This window comes from Mustela nigripes, chromosome 4, assembly GCF_022355385.1.
Source record: "Mustela nigripes isolate SB6536 chromosome 4, MUSNIG.SB6536, whole genome shotgun sequence".
In the NCBI taxonomy this organism is placed as follows: Eukaryota; Metazoa; Chordata; class Mammalia; order Carnivora; family Mustelidae; genus Mustela; species Mustela nigripes.
In genome coordinates, this window is record NC_081560.1 from 17,199,639 (window position 1) to 17,223,981 (window position 24,343).

The 24,343-nt window shown below is 44.5% G+C and overlaps 1 protein-coding gene and 1 long non-coding RNA gene across 2 annotated transcripts in view; one reads left to right on the forward strand and one right to left on the reverse strand.

The window, feature by feature from the left end:
• The window catches only part of SLC13A4 (solute carrier family 13 member 4), a 40,109-nt gene extending 28,109 nt beyond the window's left edge, over positions 1-12,000 (forward strand). The window contains exons 10-16 of the mRNA XM_059396343.1: positions 728-829; positions 2,120-2,221; positions 2,978-3,075; positions 3,266-3,390; positions 6,768-6,929; positions 8,159-8,296; positions 10,392-12,000. Of these exons, the coding sequence (XP_059252326.1) occupies positions 728-829; positions 2,120-2,221; positions 2,978-3,075; positions 3,266-3,390; positions 6,768-6,929; positions 8,159-8,296; positions 10,392-10,529 (865 nt within the window). The 3' untranslated portion in view covers positions 10,530-12,000. The remainder of the gene's footprint in view (positions 1-727; positions 830-2,119; positions 2,222-2,977; positions 3,076-3,265; positions 3,391-6,767; positions 6,930-8,158; positions 8,297-10,391) is intronic.
• A 5,011-nt stretch (positions 12,001-17,011) lies between these two features.
• The window catches only part of LOC132014916 (uncharacterized), a 16,593-nt gene continuing 9,261 nt past the window's right edge, over positions 17,012-24,343 (reverse strand). The window contains exons 2-3 of the long non-coding RNA XR_009403486.1: positions 18,891-18,944; positions 17,012-17,908 (exon numbers count right to left, since the gene is read on the reverse strand). This is a non-coding gene — a long non-coding RNA (uncharacterized LOC132014916). The remainder of the gene's footprint in view (positions 17,909-18,890; positions 18,945-24,343) is intronic.

Below are 24,343 nucleotides of genomic sequence, written 5' to 3' on the forward strand. Positions count from 1 at the left end.
TGGAATGTTCTTAATTCCAACTCACTGGTTAAAGGAACCGTCAGACTTATAAAAAGTCTGAATGGGAGGGTGATTAACTTAGTTTCATTTCTCTCAAAACAGAGTAATTTGAACTAACTTCAACAGAAATGTGACTCCAAGCAGAAGTTTCCTGAGGCTTAGTTTTATAGACCTGAGCGATTCACACTTAGTAGTTGCATGAAATATTCATGTACCTCTCAAAATCCTAAGTTAGATACTCCCCTTGCAATGTTACTTCTGACATTAATCTGCCTAGCAAGCTTTCTTCATAACCGTATTTCAATCAGCCTCAAACACATAAAGGGAAGATATATATGACTCCCATTGTTCAGGGAATGTTCTCTGAGCTGCCTTTTTTTTTTTTTTTTTTTTTTTAATAACTCAAAGGCTACTGTCAAACAGTGGTAGCTGTATATTCTGTATCTCCGGTATGTAGAAACTACTGCACATAAACACACTCACCCAAGTCTGTATGACATGATACTTCACATCGATACACCAGAGATGTACCTGAATGGATATACCCGGAAGCCTAGGGGAGGGCTGGTGGGAGGCCATGTAACCTGGCAGATGAAAGTCACAGGAGAGAAGAGGGGACAAGTGACCACAGCAAGCCAGGAGTTCAGCGTCTGCTTAATCCTTGATTTCTCCTGGCCTCAGAAACCCGTTTCCTTTATTCTTCTGTTCTTTCTTTCTTCCTTCTCAGTTTTAGAGAGACCTGCTCTCTGAGCAAGAAGAAGAAGACCAAAAGGGAAGAGGTGTCAGAGAAGAGAATCCAAGAGGAATATGAAAAGCTGGGAGCCATTAGGTAAAAATCAGCCATTCGCCCTCTCTCCTTCTCCAGGAGAGAAAACATAGCAGGTGTAGTGAGCACACAAGCAGCCTGGTCCTCCGCGGCCCCTGGAGCTGGGGGATTTTCCACAGCTGTGAATCCAGGCGTTTAGAGATGCTATTGAACGCCCAAGTCTAGTGGGCCAGATTCCAGGTGGCCGCCCTTCCCCTTTGCCATTTCCCAAGTTCAAGGTATAGCCGCGGTGTCAGGGAGGGATGGCGCGCACGGGGTGGCTGGGGAAAGAAGTGTGAGACAGCACAGCCACCCTCTTGGGGCAGGTCCGATTCCCCATAAAGCCAGCACCCCACACTGCTCTGCATGGGCCACGACCATTTGACGCCATCAAATACAGGCCTGAAGACAGAGGGCCCGAAGATTCACCACCCTGTCAGCCATTATCAGCTTCCCTCAGTGACCCCCACAGCCTATTCGGTGCCATTTCTCTCCTTTTAGGGCAACAGGCAGCTACAGCTTTGGGCAAAAGGATCCTGGTATAAGCAGTATTTTTAAATGTTTTAATTTATAAAAGGAATACCCGTTCGTTGTAGAGCATTTAGAAAATACAGGAAAATATAAAGAAAAAACTAAAAATGACTTCTCTTTATTCAGTGTTAACTGTTAACAACTGTTACCATAATGTACTCTTCCTTCCATGCTTTTTTTGTACAAAATTTTATGTATTTTGGCTAGACTGCAGTCCAAACTGAACACGGCTTTATAGCTTGTCTTTTTTCACTTAGCATCAGACTGTCCTTCTATTCCCAGGCCGTGAGCTCTGCAGTGCGGGCCTGATGGCTGGGCCCATCTCACCCGAACCTACAGTTACACCAAAAAGTAGCTGACTCCACGGGGTACCACTGAATGCGTAGATTGCTTCTACTTTCAGTGTTTAATTTTTAAATAGCTAATACACCATCAGATTCCCTCTGAAAGGTGGCAGCTGCTCCAATCCCACCCGCCAAGCACTGCGGGCCTTTTCCAGGGCCTTCTCCCGGAGGCCATACTCTGTGTCGTAGAAATGTGTGCCGCCAGGCCACCTCCTCCCTTCCCGCCTCTGCTGCACTAGGAGACGTGGGTGACGTGGGTGACGTCACGGTTTCTGGCCTCTTCTCAGCCTTCTTCCGCTTCAGCCACTTGGAGCAGTGGGGCAGCCACTGTTCTGTCTCCAGGACGGGGGTTCTGAACGCAGGCGCGCCCCACGCAAAGTGAAAAAGTGCACAGAAACCTCCCGGGTCCTGGAGCGGCTTTCCCTGTTGTATCTTACAGCTACCCTGAAATGGTAACTGGATTTTTCTTCATCCTGATGACCGTGCTGTGGTTTACCCGCGAGCCTGGCTTTGTTCCTGGCTGGGATTCTTTCTTTGAAAAGTAAGTGGTACTGTCCCCTCCTTAAGAATCACCCCGACTGGACCCTTCAGGTGGCTCCCACCAGCGTCCCTCCTGCACTCGCAGGGGCAGCGGTGAGCCCAGGAAGCACTCCGTCCCCCTGAAAGTGCCCCCTTCTCAGGGAAGCCAGCGTGGAGTCAGGAAGAAAACACAGTGTGCTGCGTCTGAGTACGGGGTTGGCATCTGGTGCTGCCAGATGCCAAGGACCAGCCATGTGACCTTGTCTTGTTACTTAAGCTCTGGAAACCTCAGTCGTCTTGCAGGTGGCTCTGACGCTTAAAGACCAAATGCCCCTGGAAGAGATGGAGGGAGTGGCCAACGCCTTGGCCCCCGGGCCACCCCTGCAGGACCCCGGAAGGCCGGCCCACAGATCTCTCCGCTTGGCTTCTCAGCTGAGCAAAGACACACACAGAGATGCAACCCTTGCAGGAAAGAGAACTCATCCTTTTCGAGTTTCCTTGACCGAAATAACTCCCGCTCTCTCCTTCGAACAGGCGCATACAGCCACACCAGACGTCTACCCTAGCCAGGCCCAGCCTCCAGACTCTAAGCCTTGCCCGCTGAACCCACTGCTGGCTAGCATGGCAGCAGCTGCTGCAAGGCAGGCTGACCAGCCCCTACACTGGGTTCTAAAAAGAGGCACTGTGTCCAGACAGTCCTGAAACACTGTGCTCCCCACCCCCCCCCCCCACCCCCGTCCTGACCCTCCGCCTCCAGCCCTGCTCTTCTCTTTGCTAGGAAGGGCTACCGCACCGACGCCACCGTCTCTGTTTTCCTCGGCTTCCTGCTCTTCCTGATCCCAGCAAAGAAGCCCTGCTTTGGAAAGAAGACTGACGGTGAGAGAAGTTCAAGGGAAGAGGTCAGGGCTGGCTTTGGTCAATCAGACCCAAGTTAGAATTTTCAGAAGAGCCTTACCAAGGCCATTCTGAGTCCCCCCACGAGTCATTGGTTCATTAGTTAGGCTCTATCTCCACAAAGCCCACCCATGAGGATTCATCGGGCTCTTCCCGTCTACCTGTGGTCCAGGAAAGAACGAAGAGCCCTCACTGGGGACAGAGCCCATCATCACCTGGAAGGACTTCCAGAAGACCATGCCCTGGGAGATTGTCATTCTGGTGGGAGGAGGCTACGCTCTGGCTTCTGGCAGCAAGGTAACTCTTGAATTCTGCTCTTGGACCAAAGATTTTCTTAAGCCACTTTACCTAATGAGTCATTTTTATTCCGGGAGGAAGATTCAGAGGCGCTGAGGGAGAGGTGAAGGTTCACCCCAGGGAACAGTGGAGCCAGATGTGGATCCTCCGTCCTGCTCTGAGCTTCTAAGCTCGTGCTGAGAACAGACGTACAGATCAGCTGTGCTAGGGAGTCCCTCCCGCCTCACTCACGGGCCCACAGGGCCACAGGCAAAAGATTTATCGGCTTGTATAGTCATCTCCTGGGCATTTGACAGTGGTGGTAAGACATGTGTCTCTAAGGGTCCAGGACACCCCACATGGACACACAGCAAACTGCCCCTCAGTCAGTCCATCTGCTTACGTTCAGCCCCGTTGGAGAATGTGTGCTAAAGCTGATGTACCTGCTGTGCACGTGCCCTGATTTCCTGATGGGGAGGAGCCGGGATGCAATCTTATAAAGGGGGCCGGTGGGAAATAGTTGGGTTTCCTCAAGTGTTAGCCCTTCCTGAAATAGGAAATGATCCTCCAAATCAATCAGGTTCACAGTTTCTCCCTCAGCTTTCGCTGTTCATTAATGTGGCTCACTCTTTGCCTACTCGTTGAGGGCCACGCCTATCTGCATCACTAATAGTAAGATCACAGAACTTTCCACTAGGAAGGAACCTTGGACACCGAGTCCGGTCTCCTACCCGGTGAGAGAGTTCCCTGCGTGACACCCCTGGGCTTGGACAGCACCAGTGACAGGGCACTCCCTGGGCAGGGAATGAAGAATTGTTCTGTTCTTTTCGCTCAGATCTTCTGTGTGCCTTCCACTGTTGGCTCTGGCTCTGTCCTCTGAAACCCCAGCCTAGGTAATAATTATCAAAGTCATAAAAAGTTACTAGATCCCCTTAGATCATCTTTTTTCCCCCCAAGAAACTAAAACTCCCTAGTTCCTTCAACCATTCTTCAAGAAGTAGTGACGCCTTACCATGCTGGTCTCTCCTCAGGACTCAATACAGTTTGCCCTTGGCCTTATTTAAACGTGGTCCAGAGGTAGTCAGTCTGCTGCAGAGTAAAGGAGTCCTATTACCCAAGCCGTATTACCTCTCACCTCTGATGCAAGCACCAATCTATATTTTTATGGAAGCTTTTATAAGGCATCACTGGCACTCAGATCAACATTTATATTGAACTTGCAGCCAACTAAAACCCTCATTCTTTTAACTGTTAGCCACTATTAAATGTCCCATCTTGCAGCCAATCCTGTATATGTTATTTCTAATTCCAAGTTCAAAATATCATACTTACCTTTACTGAATTTCAGTTGTCAGTTTTGGCCCGAGTCCAGCCTGGGAAAATTTTTTTTAACCAAAATTTTTATGTATTACAGATAGCATACTTGGTATTTCTATAAAATCTACTGACTCTACTCATTTTAGTAATAGAATGCAAGTATGCTATAGGTGATTCCTACCAAGTTTGAAATAATTTCAGTCTTGATATGAGGAAAATCTCATGTAAAATGTTTTTGTATCAAGGTTTAAAAAAAATAAGACTTCCTTTGTTGTGCTTTTTTCTAACTTGGCAATCTAATTTATCAATTTATTTCAAATTACAGTATAAAATAGCTTCTGGAAAAAATTGCTATTAAATTTTTTCCACTTTACTTCTGAATACTATCTGGATAATGTGCTCAGTGGAACTCCATTTCTTTATAAGTGCTGTTTCCACTCAGCTAACTGCTCTTCCTCCCCTTTGTCCCCTGGGTAAGGTTTAATGTGCTCTAAGAGGTAACAGTCACAGAGTTCCTGTCAGCCTCAAGGCTCTGTACCAACCATGAATTGCTGTAGTCCTCACACGTTGGATTTGCAGCTCACGGGCAGTAGAACAAAAAGAGAAAAGTGCTCTAAGGGGGTGCCTGGGTGGCTCAGTCAGTTGGGCATCTGCCTTTGGCTCCAGTCATGATCCCAAGGTCCTGGGAATGAGTCCCACATCATCAGGCTTTCTGCTCAGTGCGGAGTCAGCTTCTCCCTCTCCCTCCTGCTCCCCCTGTTTGTGTTCTAACAAATAAACAAATGCAATCTTTAAAAAAAAAAAAAAAGAAGAAGAAGAAGAAAGAAAGTGCTCCCAGGTAAAATGGCCACAGCAGAGAGAATTCTGAAGGCTTCTGGGCACCAGCTGTCTACTACGGGCTTGCCTTATGGTGGCCAGGGTGCTGTCAACATCAAATAGTCTTTGGTGAATTCGGAAAAGGGGAGAAAAAGCAGTCTGCTGGCAATGTGGTGAGGCTGTCCTTAACAGTAAAATATGAGTAGGACTTAAGGCTTGAGGAATCATAAAATGTCCCTCCTTGCTTTGGGCCCTACTCTCCATGTCTTTAGTGGATTTGCAGGCTCTAGGGTCAGCAGAAACAGAGCACATCACCCACAGAAGGGAGAGAAGGCAGGGAGGGCAGGAGAATGCACACAGCAACCTGTGTTTAGTACAAAATGTCAGCGGTGTCCTTTATTTTCTAAGGGAGGGAAGGAATCTTCACCACTGGCAAAGGAACAGCCTCCAACCAAAGTTAGTCCAAGTGGGAAATAACTCATTTATTGGAGTAGATCTATATAAATTTTGCTAATGGAAAAGGTTCAAGAGCGGCAACATGCCTTCTTATCTTGTGTTGTGAAAAAGCACTGGTGGATTGCAGATCCCGTCGTCAGCCGTGCTGAGACTGAACCTGACACAGGACGGACCACCATGACTAGCTTTGTAGGCCAGCCAGGTGGCACTCTCCCACTGAGAGCGGATAGACTGGGAATCCGTGTATGCAAAGCTTCTGGTGTTCAGCCCTGCCCACTGACTCCCCACAAACCACAGGAAAGGTTACTGTCCAAGGATGTTGATAATTTCTCCCCTTTTACTAGTGATAAGAGAGCTAGATTTCAAAAGCAGAATTAAGGATTATACTGCGGAGTCTGTGTCAGAATCACCGTTGACTGGATGCACAGAGTGAGAATGTCAGAGGCTGGAAAGAGTGAGGAGATTGAAGCTGAGAGGCCTGTGGCCCCGAAGATCTCCAGCCCCTGCATAATCCTGACAAGAATCATAGCCAATAGGATGGGCAGCTCTCCATGCGCTGTGATGATTGTCCAGAAAACCCCGAGACTGAATGTTACACGATCATAAGGAATTTTCTAGGCTGTAAAAACCACCTCATCATCAGGTCAGGAATGCCTCTGGATCCAGTGTGCCTGAAAGTAGGAAGGCAGATTAGATGACTCCTAGTGCTTCCTTTTAGCCCCCCAACATCCCTGACATTCTGGAGTCTAAGAATTCCAGGGGGAATGTGCTCTTCCTCCTCTCCTTACTGTATCACCATCTCCCTGCAGAGCTCTGGCCTCTCCACGTGGATTGGGCACCAGATGTTGTCTCTGAGTGGCCTCCCACCGTGGGCTGTCACCCTGTTGGCATGCATCCTGGTGTCCATTGTCACAGAGTTCGTGAGCAACCCAGCCACCATCACCATCTTCCTGCCCATCCTGTGCAGCCTGGTGAGTAGGGCAGGGCTCCCAGATGTCAGGACGAGCTTCCTCGGGCCCAGCGAACAGCTTCCCAGCTCTACTCTCTCCTCCGGTCATTGCCACAGACTTCACTGATGGGTGCTCCAGCCACAATTTGGAAATGAAGCATTTCAAATTAGATAGACAGATAGACAGACAGACAGACAGAGAGACAGACATAAATTGTAGCAAATGTCCTAGAAACCCTTTTCCGAAAGAGTAGGATTAGTTTAGAGGCAGTCTTGAATGGAAACAAGAATGCACAGAATATCCGTAAAACCCTAGGATTCCAGTTCCTCACAATCATCATTTCTTTCTCTCCTAAGACCTAAGAGTAGGGCCAGAGGGAGGAGTAACTACAGAAAATGGGGCCAAAATGCTCCCACAAGTACACTCAGCTGTAAAGACCAAAACCACAGCTCCATCACTGCCTTCCCCGTTTCTCTGTCCGGGAGGGTCTGAGAATTGAGGCAACGCCAGCCTTACCGCATGGTCTCAGAACAATCTGTTATTCATGAGTGAGGGGAGGGGCGCATCTCCCAGATCTCAGCCTGGCTAAGCAGCCCCCCGAGTAATGCACCAGACACAGGGCTGCCTCTGTCCCACCAGTGAGGTGGACCCAGCAAATGAAGGCTCCTCCCCACCCCCAACAAAATGAAACCCTTCCACTCTCTTTAACCCCAAACTACCCCAGCCCCTGTCTTTGCTGTCTGCTCGGATGTCTCCTTCCAACTGCGCTGCCCTCTCATCTGTGTGAGCGTGGGAGTGCACGCAGTGAAAACAGCGACACGGAGGGCGAGACCACAGGTTTCAAACCCCATCCAAAGCAAGCATCACCTAGAAAACACCTTAGTTCTACACTCCAAGGATGAGGGACCCCCACCTCAACCAAAGCAGCTTATTCATGGGATTTGAGTTTGAAGAATGACTCTCTTGGCAAAAGGATAAAATTAGTCCAGCACCAAGAAATGAAACATCCCTTCTAGGAAGGAACTCAGAGCCCATGTTTCCACGGGAAGTGACTGAGCAGCTTAAGCCCACTTGGGCTGCCCAGCACTGTATGCCCTCGACGGTAGTGATTTCACGGCCCCCAACACACAGTATCCAGCCACGGTTAGCCACCACCAAGCCAGCATTTAAAGCATGTTTGTGATGTTAAGCCCAAGAAATGCAAGCTGCATCTCAACACTGATGTTTCTGTGAATTCTCTCTTCTCCTAGTCTGAAACGCTGCACATTAATCCACTCTACACTCTGATCCCAGTCACCATGTGCATCTCCTTTGCAGTGATGCTGCCTGTGGGCAATCCCCCCAATGCCATCGTCTTCAGCTATGGGCACTGCCAGATCAAAGATATGGTAAGTCCTGGGCACCCTCCTGCTGCGGGGAGGACAGGGACGAGCCAGTGGCTCCACGGCCTCCTGAAGCTTATCATTTTGGAGCAGTGTCTGTGGTCGGTCAACACTGTCTAGTGTGGTCAGAAGAACGGTGCTGGCAAAAAGGCCTTCTGCCGGTCCACAAGCACCGAGGACAGCAGGAGTGTGCTCTCCCACCCTTACCCGGGATATACAGAGACAGCTGGAACAGACGCGAGATGCGGCCCAGGGGAGGCTCAAGGCTCTGCCTCGGTTTCCTCACGGGGCCAGTGGGGACATTCATTGCAAAAGCTGCTGGTTTACTCACAGAAGCGAAGTAGGAGAAACCATAGGAACCTAAGATGAAAGGTCTGAGGGGACAGGGCGCTCCCACTGAACTCTCCCCAACGCCAGCCCCTGAAGCAACAATGGCAAAATGGGGCGCCCACACTTCATTTCCTAGTTCTCAGCTGGCCCCCCCACAAGATGGCGCTGGCCCCCGCCAAGATGGCGCTGAGGAGACATCTGGTCAGCGTTGGGCCTGTTTACCCTCCACCCCTCAACCTATACTCACTGCTGGGCTCCTGGATATCCAGGCCACTGGGGGATGGAGGAAAGGGGAAAGCAACTCCTAGTTACTGGGGCTGGGCTGTCTGAAATAGGGCTCAGTCTGCCTTGCTGAGGGTCTCACACACTTTTGTTCACTAAAGTCCAAACTTGTTCCCAGCAGCCCTGTAAAAAGCAAACGGAGGAAAGGGAGAGCTTCAGGCTAGTGGCAGATGCTCAGATCCTTTCTACCAATCAAACCGCTCATGGAAGTCATCTGTGACACTTCAGGGAAGGGAGGTCACAGCCACGACCCCCCCGCCCCATCTCTTAGTGCACAACAGTGTCTGCTCAGGAGAGTTGGGACCAAGCTCAGTCCTAACTCTCCCGTTCTACCACTTCCTCTTCTGGGTACCCCACCATTCACTGCTGCCCCCCAATACCCCCCGCCATCTTTTCTGGAATCAAGCAATCAGAGACAGCGCCTTTCAAAGGCACCAGATGACAAGAAGTAGGCCAGTCGTTTGTTCTGTTTCCAGCCCGGGCACCGACCTGAGGCCTCCATTTCCTCATCTGCGAAAGATGGAGGTTATATGCTCTGTGGGGTTCCTTTCAGGTCTGGAGGACTTTAATTGAGCCCCTTTAGAACCTGCCTTCTCTGGCTACAGACCTGGACAGTTTTCCACACCCAAAGACCAGGGGAAAAATGATTTATAAGTCTGGGGCTCTGGCCAGAAAATGGAGAAGCAATACATCTAGTCACCTGCTTGGAACAATTTCCTAGCATTCATTTTCCCTCACAGCTTTCCCAACTCTGTGCCAGCCAGCAGACCCGTGGTGGCTACAGCAGTGTGTTTGGGTCCTCCCTGACAGGCTGCCAGCTATGCTTACTGTCCATTTTTCCATCTGGCCCTGGCTCTGCCATCCATTAGCCCTCACACCTCCCTCAGCCTGTATCAGTTCCATGGCAGAAATGGGAGGGTTCAGGGTCATGGAGGTGACATTCCCTCAGCAGAAAGAAGCAAAGCTAACATGTCTGTGTCACCCTCCCATGGAAGGGCTGAGCACAGGCAGCTGACCTAGTTCTCCAGGTGAACCCAAGATACACCACCTTTCATAAGCTGTTCCTTTTGGAAGGAAAAAACAGTTAACAGTAGCAGAGGCTTCGGAAAATCAGGCCTCTCCTACAGGTCCCCGTATGTGTCAGCACATTAAAGGCTTCAAGAAGTTCCCGCCTTAAAGTAGTTCCCGATCATGTAGCTACAGGATCCTTGCGTAGCGTTAACTCCTAACATTCTAAGACCTGGTGTTCCTAGAACACGCCTTCCAGGCTTCCACTTGGGAGTGAGAACCCAAGCGGAGATGGTCCTGAGGGCTTCTCCCACCCTTCCACAGTCCCAAGCCACTCCTGGAGGCAGCACTACAGATCCCTGGCAGTGACTGGGCACAGATCAGGGCCAAGGCTTGGGTGGGGGGCACTGCTAAGGAGCACTGGGGGGTCTGGGCTACTGCCTTGCTCAGTGACTACAGTGGGCTGGTTTGTGTCCTACAGGTGAAAGCTGGCCTGGGGGTCAATGTCATTGGCCTGGTGATCGTCATGGTGGCCATCAACACATGGGGAGTCAGCCTCTTCCACTTGGACACTTTTCCTGCCTGGGCGAAGGTCAGTAACATCACTGATCAGGCCTAACACAGGTGGGCAAACGGTCCAACTGAAGGAGCTGCCAGCACCTACCAGAATCTGACCAAGAGGCCAAGAAAGCCACCAGGAGCACACAAACGACACCAGAGGATTCTGCCATCTGCCACCTCAAGTGAAGTGCAGCAAGCCTCTGACAACCGAAACACATGCCTGGATGTTAGTGCCTTCTGCTCTGCTCTCCTTCCTTAGCACCCTAGTTCAGGAAAACCTGTGGTCTTGCTCACTTCCTGTATCTTGAGCTCTCCAATTCCTTCTAAAGACCAGAAGAGAAGAAAACCTTAGTTACCCCTCAGAGGCTAAGCCTCACAAACTAGCCTCACTAGGTTTATTCTTAATATCTTAATCCCTTTTTAGGAATTGAGGGGAAATCCAAATCATCCTCCCTATGCACTAATAATGAAACCAGTTACATCTCCTCTTTTGGAGGACAATCTCCCCTCAGAATTTTCCCTTCAGTGTTTCTATCCTAAGCTCTCACCACAAAAAGGCAATCTTGGTAAGTCCTCTTTGTGGCATTCAGTACTCTTTTAACATTACTTAAGCATCTCCCTTCGATGGCTTCTCTCTACCTTTGGCACCAAATTCCCATAAAGAAATAGTGTCCTCCTTTAGAAAGGGGTGAGCAGGGTTCTCTTGGTCAAAGGGGAAGAAGGCACACTGATATTAGTACAGGTATCCCCCACTTTTCAAAAGTTCCAGTTGTACCACTTCACTTTCACAAAAGACTTACATTAGTACCTGTTTTCACTAACTGGAAGAAATCTGAAGAGGATTTTTGGGTTTATGAGAAATGTCCAAATAGCGTTCAGCACTGGTTTTGCAGTGAGCCCTCAGAGGAGCAGTGCACAACCTGAGCGGCTGGAGTGGGGCCACCGTGCTCCCTCCTGGGAACCTACACCCAGCATCTCAGCATTCAGCTGCCAAAGCTGTGAATATCTGTGCTTTATTTTGTGCACCCACTAGAAAGTGTCCAAAGGTATTAGAGGAACCTAAGAGATGTTTTTTTTTTGGGGGTCTGTGAATGCTCAAATATTTTTCTACATAAATGAATGGTAACTGCTTCTTTGATCAATGTCATTTCAGCTTACAAAAGGTTTCATAGGAATGCTCTACTTCTGGATAGCAGGGGATACTTGTCTCTCTCATCACTTACCACTAATCCTCAATACCACTGCATTGGGTCAGTTGGGAGGGAGTAAAAACTCACAGCTGTCTTACTAATGAGGCCAAAACTATCATTAAGACCACAGTACTATTAATGACTGACTAGCTTTCTTCTGGATATAAGGAGTTTGTTCCTGAGAAGACAAGTACAGAAAGTTCCAAACCCATCTGTCACTTTCTACAAGTCAATGAGCCCCTTGAGGAGAGAGAAGATGTCTTATGTTCCTTAAAGTCTCCAGCAACTTATACAATATAGTGAACTAACTACTCAATAAATGCTGCCCATGAGAAATCACTCTGGAAATCAAGACCTCCTGCTTCTTCCTAAAAACCATGCCATTTTCTCCATTATAAATGTCCTTGCTATACGACTGGATACAGCTCCCAACACCCCCTGGCTTGTAGGCAATACATATTTCCGATTTCTACCACCAGTTCCTTGCTATATCAGTCTTTTTGGAAAAGGAATAACCCCACCGTTACTCCATTCTTTTAACTGATTTTAAGTTACTATTGATAGCAGTTTTCCCATACAGTAACTTATCAATAAAGTCACCTCCTTAGTTTATCAAGTTATCTATGAATTCTAAAATTTTCGTGCCAGCCAACACTCACATGCTCTCACCACAGCACAACTGGCCAGATGTAACCAAGAATATTACTGCTTCACCCCATTGGATGAAGCCACATTATCTGACTCCTTAAAAAGACCTACTGAGCCCAAATAAAATACTGGTGTTATGTACACTATAGCTGCTTTGATAAAGTCAGCATCTCTACAGCAGGCATTTTGCTATAAAATGTTCAGAGAGTTAGGGTGTTCTCGTATTGTTACGGCTGCCAAATTTTCAACTGTCTGATCCACTGCGAACTTAGACACCAAGCCTCTAGTGACATTAAGACAAAGGTACAAATAATAAGATTCTGGGAGAATAAATTTTAAAAAAGAGAAAGAAGAGGTGACTTAGAACTCCTGGCCACTGTTCAGCATTTGAAAACCTCACTCAGTCCTACAGTGAAAGGAGCATAACTTCCCTGGGCGGTTGTGGCCACATTCTCCAAGGAGCTAGTGCCCTTGGTTTAGAAATGGCATTTATTTCAGTCGGCTCTACTGAATATTCTCAAGAGCAACATTCGTCCTGCCCAAAGCCAGAGCGCAGGGTAGCCAAGCCTGTTCCGTCCCGTGACAGGAGACGTCAGAGATGACTAACAACTCCTTGTCATCTAAAACCACTCCACTGGTGGACAAAAACTAAGCGTTCTCTTTAGTATTAGTAGACTTATGTCTCTTGCAAATATATTCTAATTTGATTTTTGTCTTCTAATATCACACTATGAGTGGAAAGCAGTAATGATCATCTTATACCAGCTCAATTTTATAGATGACTGAGAAACAAAGACATTAAGTATAGTTGCACCTTACTGTCAAGTCAATTATATATCAAACTTGCTTATTGCCTTTGAAAATTGCCTTTGAAATTCCTGTAAAGTCACCCATGAAGTACATGGTACAATCTTTTATAATGGGATTTACATGGCAAAGACTCATGAACCATCTTTTAGTTAATAAAAGCTAGCTAGTTTTCCCTCAGCAATCTCAGAATCAATCTGTTTTTTTGTTTTGTTTTGTTTTTGTTTTTCCAGTTGAATACCAAATAACATCACTGGCCTCACACTAAGGGACCATGTTTGAAAAAGTACATCTAGAGGTGCTTGGGTGGCTCAGTTAGTTAAGCATCTACCTTTGGCTCACGTCATGATCCCAGGATCCTGGGATCGAGCCCCAGGTCAGACTCCCTACAGCAATGAGTCTGCCTCTTCCCTTTCCCTCTGCCCCTATCTCCTGCTCATGCTTACTCTGTCCGTTCTCTAAAAATCTTTAAAAAAAAAAAAAAAAGAACATTTAAACAGAGTAACTGTATAGCAAAATGTTCAAACCATTGGCACACAAAGGCCTGAGACGACCCAAGTACACAGATTACCGATCCTGCGGCTGCCATCACTAAATGAATTCAAAGCACAACTGCCCAGCTATTTCCATGGTGACTCCTTCTTGTCCCAATGCTGGTACAACCATAAATGCAGGAATGACACCACCACACTGCCCCTTTCATAAGGCCTTGCCACACGGGCAGTGATCCAAGCAGACACACGACTGAGGTTTTGCAATGCCCCACCCTGTTCACTTTCCCTGAAGCCCTGCTGTTGTGCCATTGCCCAGTGCCTTGCAAAAAAAAATGGACTTGACTAAATTATGATGCACGGAGATTTAGAAAAGGTATAGAGTAAACATAAATATCTAAGTGTCACAATCTCCCCTATTAAGACTGTGACACTTATGTTCCTTTCACCACCCTGTTGCTGTCCACAAGGCCTGAACAGTCACTAGGGAAAAAAGGACTCATTCATGACTAAGGAATGGAAATGCTGTGTGCAAAGTCCAAGATGGGAAGTTAAGAAAAGCCTCATTTGCTCCAGTAAGGTCTGTGGTGTTCCTGCCGGGGGAGTAACAGAAGAAGTACTAAAAAGGCAAGAGACCTCAGTGGAAAAACAAATACCAGCAGAGCATCTAGGGAGTGAAATGCTTAGTGGAAATGAAAACTATATATACGTGTACATATGCTCTACGAACCTGTATGCAAGACAACTAGAAAAAATACACATCATAACTTTTACAGTCCTGCAAATGAAAATGAGTAAATGGGTTAGAAAAAAAGGAACTGTTCCTCTAAATCAGGTCACTGCTTAATTGCATAAAACACCAAATCAAAAGAAATGTCTAAAGGCATCAACTGGTAACTTCAAGGCCTAAAATATAGCCCCTTTTGGTGATTTTAAATGCAGCTGTTTGGGTTTTTCTCTCCCTTTCTTTGGGAGGATGGTGGTTTAAGGATAAACTTTTCAAGTTCACTGTGTTTATGAAGTTCCCAACATCAATCCTAAAGTCTTATTTTGTACATGTCGGTAAACTTCCTTTTATGATCAGGTATGGTCAAAAGTTTTCTTAAATCACATCAGCAGGAGTTTTCAAATATTTTTAAAAGGAGAAGAGTATATCTTGAGGTGATTCTTCCCATCCCTCCAGTGATTTGTGAGCCAAAGTCCCAACAAAACCCCCAGGGAACACAACTCTTAGTGACACAGTCACAATCACTGCAACCCGCCCCCGTGTTACAGAGTTTCAACTACACCCTACAATGCGTGATGGTTCTGAGCTCCTCCTCTCAGTGAGGATAATCTCGTCTGAGAACTCTGAGCCCCTTTTTGCTGCTGCAACCTAAAACCATAATTTTCCTGAAGAGCGACCACTAAGGCAGCCTGTATTCACGGTGTCGCAGTTCACATGAAGGCGAGAGCAAGAACGAAGCTGCTGGATGGCTCCACTGGTGGAAAGGAGCCTAGTAGCCAGGGAAAGAGACCATCACTCTTGAGGAAGCCTTACATCCAAATGAGATTAGATATAATATAGGGACACCTCATTTCCTAATACCTAAGTTACCTTCATCCCTAAAAAAGCCACTCTGGAGACACACAAGAGCAATCATGCAACCATAACTGTGACAAGGAATCTGTTTCGAAGCACCTTTCTAAACTTGCAGCATTTTCAATACACTCAAAGGTGGTAAAACTTTATCCTTCAAGGCTGTCGTTCATTCTGCTGACAACTTCCTCATCCAAGATAAAATCTTGTGAGCCAGGAGGTATGATCAAGGTAGACACTCGAGATTTTCATCAGCAACCAAGAGAGTGACCACGGGATGACAAATTTTGCATGGTTCATAAACTGGTTCCAAAAGTGACTGCAGAAAAATAAAGTATTCTGACCAAAAGCAGCATGTTTGGACCAATATCTATTATTTATTGGGCAATTTGCAGAGCACTGTGCAACATATCACATACATTATCTCACCTGTTTCTGGTGTGAGCCATAGGAGGTAGATATTGCATCCACATATTAGAGAATACAACAGTGTCAGAAAAACAAGCGCCTTGCCCATGCTCTCCCTTCTAGGGTGAAGCCAAACCATAACATGCTGCTAATCTGTATCACACACCAGGACAAGCTGCCAGAGATAAAACCTACACCCATGTACGAGAACCCTGTTTCCAAAGAGCAGCAAAACCCCTCTGTTTTAGAATCACACAGTACTAATATCATCACTGTCTGAAATAAGGTGTCTCTAAATTACTCTTCCAGTTTACTGATATCCGCTAAAATGTCTTCAGAAATGGCATTATCAGTGAGCTTCCCGACAAGTCCCTAAAACAAAACACACAATCAAATGGGACTTTATCTACAGTTTGTGCAGATTACACTTCTAGGGTTTAGCTTACAGCTATACCCTGCACAGATATGTTTAACTTTAGGTTAAACGTTATCATTGTAACAGCAGAAGACAGGAAATCTAACATTCATCAGTAACAGATTAAATAAGTTATGGTATATCCATTCAATAGAATCTCATGTAGCCAAAAAAGGGAGAGAGGTTTCTTGGCCCGTACATACTGATATGGAATGATCTCCATTAAGGAGGAGGGAAAAAAGGGCAAGGGGTGAACTCAGTGCAATTTCAGATTTGTGTAAAAACCCCCTTACATGCATGTATTTGTTTAGGCACATAATCCTTCTCAAAGTATATAGGAAACTACTGACAGTGCTTGCCTCCAGGAAGAACAACTAGGAACTGAAGGTCAGGAGTATGACAGGCCCTTTGTTCTGAATCACTTCTGTATCCTGACCCATGGGAAAAGTGATGTTTACAAACATTTAATTTTAAAAAATGGACTAATTATATATTTGACAGATTACAATGGTGATTTTCTTTCTTTTGTTCACTCTTTTCAAAGCAGTAGAAGTTTACTGAATATATTGCAAGGGAGCAACGGGCAGGACAGCAAGGGAGACACTATCTACCAAGAAGTGGTGGTGAGGGGCTAGTCACGGGGCAAAGTAAGGGACTATGGAATTCTCCCTTTATGGCAATCGTAGGGACCGTGACTGGTTTTAAGTAGCCCATTGGTCAGGTAAGGCCTATGGCTTAATGAGCCTGTTTGCATCAGCTCAGTGGTCACTGTGGGCCCCTTTGCCTTGCTCAGGTTTCTATTGCTCAAGCCCATGGCCTAAAAGTGGCTTCTGTGTTCTACCCTGACAGACTGACAATAACAAATCTTTGGCAACTGGGTGAAGGTCTCATTTTCACTAGCTTCTTCCTGCTGAATGAGGGACTTAAGAGATGTCCCTAGCTATGGGTCAACATACAATGGTGATTTCTGATCGCAGGAAACAAACAAAACAACTCTCAAAGTTTCTTATGAGAATCACTATAAAGATATATTGTAAATACATTTTTAATGTGAAGAGGCATAAAATTTCCTTTACAACTTGTCATTTATCTGTCATGTAACGTCAAATGCACCTGTAAACCCCTAAGATAAGTAGGATTCTTTTGAGGGAAAAGAGCCAAATCAAAGACACAATTAAGGAAAACATGCATACTAGACTATGAATTCTACGGAGGATAAAGGCCATTATTTTACATATTTTTAAACTCCCTAGTTCCTGACAGAGTTCTCAGAGTATAGTTTCTTAGTTAATGAGTAATAAATTGATTTACTGATTAAATTAGCAATTATGGAGCTGCCTGACAACAGCATAAAATAAGTGGAAAATTCAGGAGTGACTGGCTTCTTGGCTTTAATTTTAATGACCTTAAAACAACATAATTTAGTACCAAATGTTTAAACACCCATTATAATTGCTAAACTGTGAAATCAGCGTTATTTATGTCTGACCAGCTATACAAAACTCATCAATTTTTCTTTAGAAAAGAGTAGAAATTCCACAGAATAAAGGAGAGACTAGTAATTAAAGGTCACATTTACTAATCTAGCACCATAATTCCAGTCTTAGGCCGTCTCAAGTGGCTGGAAGGAGGAAGGGACAGGTGAGGAAGCTGGAAAAGGGTGGCTCTTAACTTGTGGCCCCATCTGTGCTCTCAGGCAATGCAGGATCTAACAGGAAAATTATTGAGGCTGGAATTTACAACAAAAACTTTTGGTTCAGATGGTAAGGAGGCCCTCAAGAACAGCAGAATCGGTATATCCAGAAGGCAGTGCTGGAGTCCGCCTCATGAGCTAGGGGGTTTCTTCTTGGCATCCAGGTCCTTTTTTATTTCTTCTAGTTTTTTAGCCAGGTTTGGTATCTTTAAAAAGAAAAAAGGTTATTGTAATTTTGCATCTACCTAATCAATAGTCTTTTACTTTTCTTCGTCCAACAATAAAGGGTTGTTGTACAAGTCTTTATTTTCTTCTGAAAGTGACCGGCTAAATAGAATTTCTTGGCCTCCTAACTGTATAAGGAGGATCTCAGGAGTTGTTAAGTAATGTATGCTCCCTCCCTAGAAGCGATATTCTGACTTCTACTTTTCTACTTCTACTTTATATACTCACTTAACACCTCAATCCAGTACCAAGTAGAAGCCGTACATATAAATAAAGCTCCTTCCTAGAAAACCATATAACTCAAGTGAAGGTTGATAAAGAATTTCTTTTGTCACATTAAAAGCTTCACAACAAAAAAATCTAAAGTTATTATCATGTTTCCCTTCCTTCCCTCTTCCCACCTCTTCCTTCCTTTCCCTCTCTTTACAACAACCTTTCCAGAATCCCCATTCATGGGCAGTTTTGTCACCTGTTTTTCAACTTCCTGTCTATAAAATGAAGCTAATATAACTCTCCACTTCACAAAACTCTGATCTCCTTAACTGAGCTGCATTGTAAAGATCTGCCACTAAAATTCTCAGTCATTATTACCAATATTACCATGTAGCAGGAGCTAAAAAGATTATCCAATTGGTCTTTAAATTCCCATTTATCACATAATTCTCCATAGAACTGTAAGAAGACTCTAACTTAGTAATTAATTGCTCTGGGCTAACAAACACAGCTCAGGATCACAAGAACATCTTAAACTGATGGAATTTTGCCCTCTTGTGGTGATATGGAGGACAGATGCTTCTGTGAGGTGTATTTTTCTAACAACGGAAAATCTTTCTACAAAGTTCAGGACATTTTCCTCAATCTATGGACTTCATTTACAATGGAGGGTATATCTGACTCTAACAAAGACAAGTCAATATGAATTTGTGACATGGAATTGGGGAGGACATGGATACAATCACTTACGTCATAGTTCTGAGCCAGATACATTCCAACCACGTTGCCAAGAGTAAATCCAAGCTGAAAGAATAGAACAGGAAGAGTTATACTGGATCCCAAGTTCTGTGCCATCTGATACCAAGCCAAACTATACAGACAGTAGTCTTGAAGTAGCTACGGACAGTTCAAGACCCCAGTTTCCAGGGGCGCCTAGGTGGCTCAGTCGTTTAGCATCTGCCTTCAGCTCAACTCATGCTCACAGGGTCCAAGAATCAAGCTCCACATCCCTACTCAGTGGGATGCCTGCTTCTCCCTCTCCCACTGTCCCTGCTTGTGTTCCCTCTCTCACTGCGTCTCTCTGCCAATAAATGGATAAAATCTTAAAAAACAAAAACAAAAACAAAAAAAACCCAGTTTCCAGTCTAGGGCTAGACAGTATGAGATTCAGTATTCTTTTGTAAAATAAATATAGGAATACTCTCCCTAAAGGTTAAAGAGCATACAAAAGTGAGAATAAATGGCAGCACTAAACAAATCTACCCTAGATTCTCCCTGTCCCCTCACAACCTCCATAAATACTTAACTGTCAGCTCCAGAAACCCAAGCCACACCGATGATTTTGTTGTTAAAAGTAATTTGTTTTCTCTTTCTTTTTTGGTTATAAGTATTGTTACTTACTACATCAAATAAAAAATATCCGATTAAAAAAAAAATACTCAGCTAAGCTCTATTATCTTGGACAATGGAGACATTTTCACAGTTACTCTCTTTATATCTGAAGCCTAGGGTAGTGAAGTGACTTTTTCAGGGTCATTCATAACAAAGGAACACAGACCTAAATTAGATTCTCATTCAAAAATGAAAATGTATCATGACAGAAAAGCATGGGAAACTCTGACATACAACTGAGACAGCATATGGCTTAGCACTCTGCCGTGGGTGTAACCTGATGGGCAGAACACTTAAGACCTGTGGGGGACAAAGACTCCCTAACCAGCTCTTACTCAGTGAGGAAAGAAAGGCATGATTTTCAGAGAACTATAAATGCTTATGCCATTGGGCGACTATTTTCCTGAACTTTTAAAAACTGTTTCATGAAAATTTAAAGCACTCAATTTACCACAAACAAACCAAAGCTCATTAAACTTTGAGTTCTAATGTTCCATAACTCCCTGGGGTTTTTTCCTCCAATAATTAAGAATCTCCAACAGGACGCCTAATTTCTAATTTCATAAATTCAAACTGGCATCTTTTTTTTTTTTTTATCATTTTCTCTAATCAGTATTTCTCCTATTCAATAAGTAGCAGAGCTTAACAGAAAAACGTGGCACTTAACACTGTCAGTTTACCTAATGTGGTCGAACCTTCTCTTCAAGTCAGAGATACATATAGGGAAACATATAGGGAAAGCCTTCCTGAGCTTTAAATACCAAAAGCACAATTTAAATTGGTTGTTAGTTGATGTTAGGAACATAAAAGCAGCTATCCATTCTCTAACCAGAGTCCATTTTCTAATAATTTGATTAATTAGGCACATTCTCTCAAGTAATAGTTTTACCAAGGTGGCACCAAGAAGCAAAATGATTTTTTTACTCCTGTGGGTTGAAACCAGGTAGACAGTTTTCCAAATCCGAAAGAGTATTAAATTTACTTGTAAGAACTGCGGGGGGGTGGGGGGGGTGATCAACCGAGAATTTTAGCTCTAACACAAAGCAGAAAAAACAGAAAGGTGTAAATTCTCAAGAAAAACAGAGTTCTGGTTCTACTACTCACTACCTAGCTGGGTAGCTGTAGCTGATTTGAGTTTCCTGTTCTATAAAACATTATACTAATAACGGTGTTCTTGGGGCGCCTGGGTGGCTCAGTGGGTTAAGCTTCTGCCTTCAGCTCAGGTCATGATCTCAGGGTCCTGGGATCAAGCCCCACACTGGGCTCTCTGCTAGGCAGGGAGCCGGCTTCCCCACCCCACCCCACCCCCGCCTGCCTCTCTGCCTACCTGTGATCTCTTTTCATAAATAAGTAAAATCTTTAAAAACAAACAAACAACAACAACAAAAACAATGTTCCTTCAAGCTCCAACATTCTAGGATTCCTGGTTCTTAACCACGTGTGTCTCAACATAAAATATGGCGTATCTAATGTGGCTTCACTTTGGCAATTTCACTAGCACATGAGAAAATAGAAGTTATTTTAAAACACAAACAAAACAAAAACTTCGGGCCTCTAGACAAGTGGTATCCAATTCCAGTTTCAGAACACTGCCAGATCTACCACTGGGATATTGTAAAATTAAATACACAACATAAGAGAAATGTCACGTATTAAGTGAAATGTTGAGGGAAATGCATGAAGCCAGAAAACCATTTATATGTTATCCATGGGATGCTCCCCAGGCAAGTTTACCAGAGAAAACATCTTAATCTAATAAAAAACATAAAACATAAATCTGAGGAATGGCGACTCATTAGTCTGACAAGTTAGACTGAAGCCAGATTATAGAAGGCCCTGAATGAGTTTGCAACGTCCCTGCAGGCCCAGATTGCTTAACTTCTTCCAGGCCAAGACCAGATAGCTGTAATCCTCCACGGTGCCCCCTCCAACTCACCGCCCCCCCCCCCCCCCACAGTAGGCGCTGCAGGGAAGGCAGTGTAGAGAAAAGGCAATGATTTCCCCAGCAGTCACTGACTAAACGAATGACTATCGCATTCCTTCTGCAATCATTTTGAGACTTTAGGAACATGTGGCTACTTCTCACACGCACATTGCGGACAATAAATGGGAAGACATCACGAGTGTAGGGACACAGGAGTGACCTGAGCAAAGTGGTTGAGAACAAATGGATGGAGGGAAGAGGCTGCAGCTAAGAGACACAGGAGGCAAGTCTAGACTGGGTCAGGGCAGCGCACGTAAGAGACAGAATTTTCCAGCTCTACATTTACACCATACAGGTACCGTACAGGTAAAATCGGTGAGGTTCTTCAATCCATTATCCACACTTCTGAAAGGCAAAACTCTATTCAAACTGTTTCACTGTAATCCAACTGGCAGCAAAATCACACCTGACCAGAACCTGTATGATACTATTTATAGTCTATCACATTTCAGTGTGAATATTCACTTTTTGCTACAGAAAAAGCAATCTTTAAACAAAGGATCCTGCCCTACATCCCACTGGAGAATATGTGTAACAGTAAATATTAATGTATGTCATTAAAGAGTGCTATCCCAGAGTGCTATCGGTTAAATAATAAGTATATGCAGCGTAAACCTTTATAAAATCTTTTAAAAAATCGCTCAAATACATCTGGCCCCCAAAGGTTTTGATTAGAAGACTGAAGACCCTTATATACTAAAAATAAATTCATATTCAGCCCTGTGAAGGGATTCTAAAACAGTACCTACATATTTCAGTGTACAGGAATGTATAGGAAAAAAAGCTATAGATACATAAAATAGTTATATGAGGCAGCAGCCAGTACAGGACCCTGAATATAACAGATGCAGGAAGAACCAGAAATGGGTCATGCATGAAGTCACATGAATGAAACAGAAGTGATTCTTCTAAGAAACCATATCTGAAAGAGATCAATGTACCCAAATTTATTCAAGCCTCTAACTATGCTGAGTAAGTATAAAAAAATTTAAACTGAGAAGGGAACTGAACGTGGAGAATCAAGGCATAAGGTATGAATGTGGAGGTGATGACTAAAAGAAATAGGACTGATTAGGAGAGGACTTGAATTTAGAAATGCAGAGAAACAATTATGGAGCCCTGGATAGGGCTGGCTCAGGGACCTCAAAACAGGCAAAGTAGTTTAGTTCCCAAGTAACCTTGATATCAAGCCAATGGCTACTATTTACCAGCAACAACTCGATAAAAGCACTGCTTTGGAAGTATTCACCTAGCAACTGTACTCAAAAAAGGCTGAACAGTTAGTAAGTACAGATCGGGAAGGCCCAGATTAGTGTGGTAGCATAGGGGACAGAGAGCAAACATCATCACTAAATTGCTTTTCTTCTTAAGTCAGTGATAATCCCCAAAACAGGCTCTTAACTATAGAGAACTGATGGGTACCAGAAAGGAGATGGGTGGGGAAATGGGTGAAATAGGTGAGCACGGAGTAATATACAGAATTGCTGAATCACTATATTGTACACCTGAAACTAATATAACACTGTGTGTCAACTATACTGGAATAAAAATAAATTTAAAAAATAAAATAAAAATCAATGATGACCAATGATATAGAATGGAGAGTCCAGGAACCAACCTTTACATTCATGGTCAAATAATTTTTTTTTTAAAGATTTATTTATTTGAGAGAGAGTGTGTAAGGGAAGAAAAGGGAAGGGCAAAGGGAGAGAGAATCTCAAGCAGACTCCCCACCAAACTCAGAGGTGGACATGGGGCTCGATCTCATCACCCGGAGATCATGACCTGGGTGGGTCAACAGGCCAACTGAGCCACCCAGGTACCCCTGGTCAAGTGATTTTAACAAGGGTGCTGATACATTCAATGGAAAAAGAATAGTCTTTTCAAGAAATGATGCTAGGACAACTGGATATCCACAAGCCAAAGAGTGAATATGGACCCCTATCTCACATCATAAACAAAAACTAACTCCAAATGGGTCAAGACCTAAATGTAGAGGCTCCTTGGTGGCTCAGTGGGTTAAAACCTCTGCCTCTGGCTCAGGTCATGATCCCAGGGTCATGGGATTGAGCCCCGCATCATCAGACTCTCCGCTCAGCAGGGAGTCTGCTTCTTCCTCTCTCTCTGCCTGCCTCTCTGCCTACTTATGATCTCTGTCAAATAAATAAATAAAATCTTAAAAAAAAAAAACCTAAATGTAAAAGCTAGAACTATAAATCTCTTGTAAGAGCACAAAGTATTAAATCTCATGACTTTGCATTAGGCAACAGTTTCTTAAATATGGCATCAAAAGCACAAGTGACCAAAAAAAGACACATTGGACTTCATCAAAATTAAAAATATTTATGTTTTAAAGAATACCATCCAGAAAATGAAAAAACAACCCAATAGAATAGAATTAAATATTTTCAAATCACGTATTGATAAAGGACTTGTATCCAGAATATAAGAATCCTTATGACCTAACAATAAAACGACAACCCAATTTAAAACTGAGCAAAGGATTTTTTTTTTAAGATTTTATTTATTTATCTTAGAGAGAGAGAGAGCCAGAGAGATCACAGAGTGGGAGGGAGACGGGGAAGCAGATTCACCACTGAGCAGAGAGCCAGATGCAGGGCTTGATCCCAGGACCCTGAGATCATGACCCAAGCCAAAGGCAGACACTCAATTGACTAAACCACCCAGGCACCCCTGAGCAAAGGATCTGATAGACATTTCTTTTTTTTAAGATTTTATTTTTATTTATTTGATAGAGAGAGCGCACAAACAAGGGAACCAGAGAGGGAGAAGCAGGAGCCCAAAGTGGGACTCAATCCTAGGACCC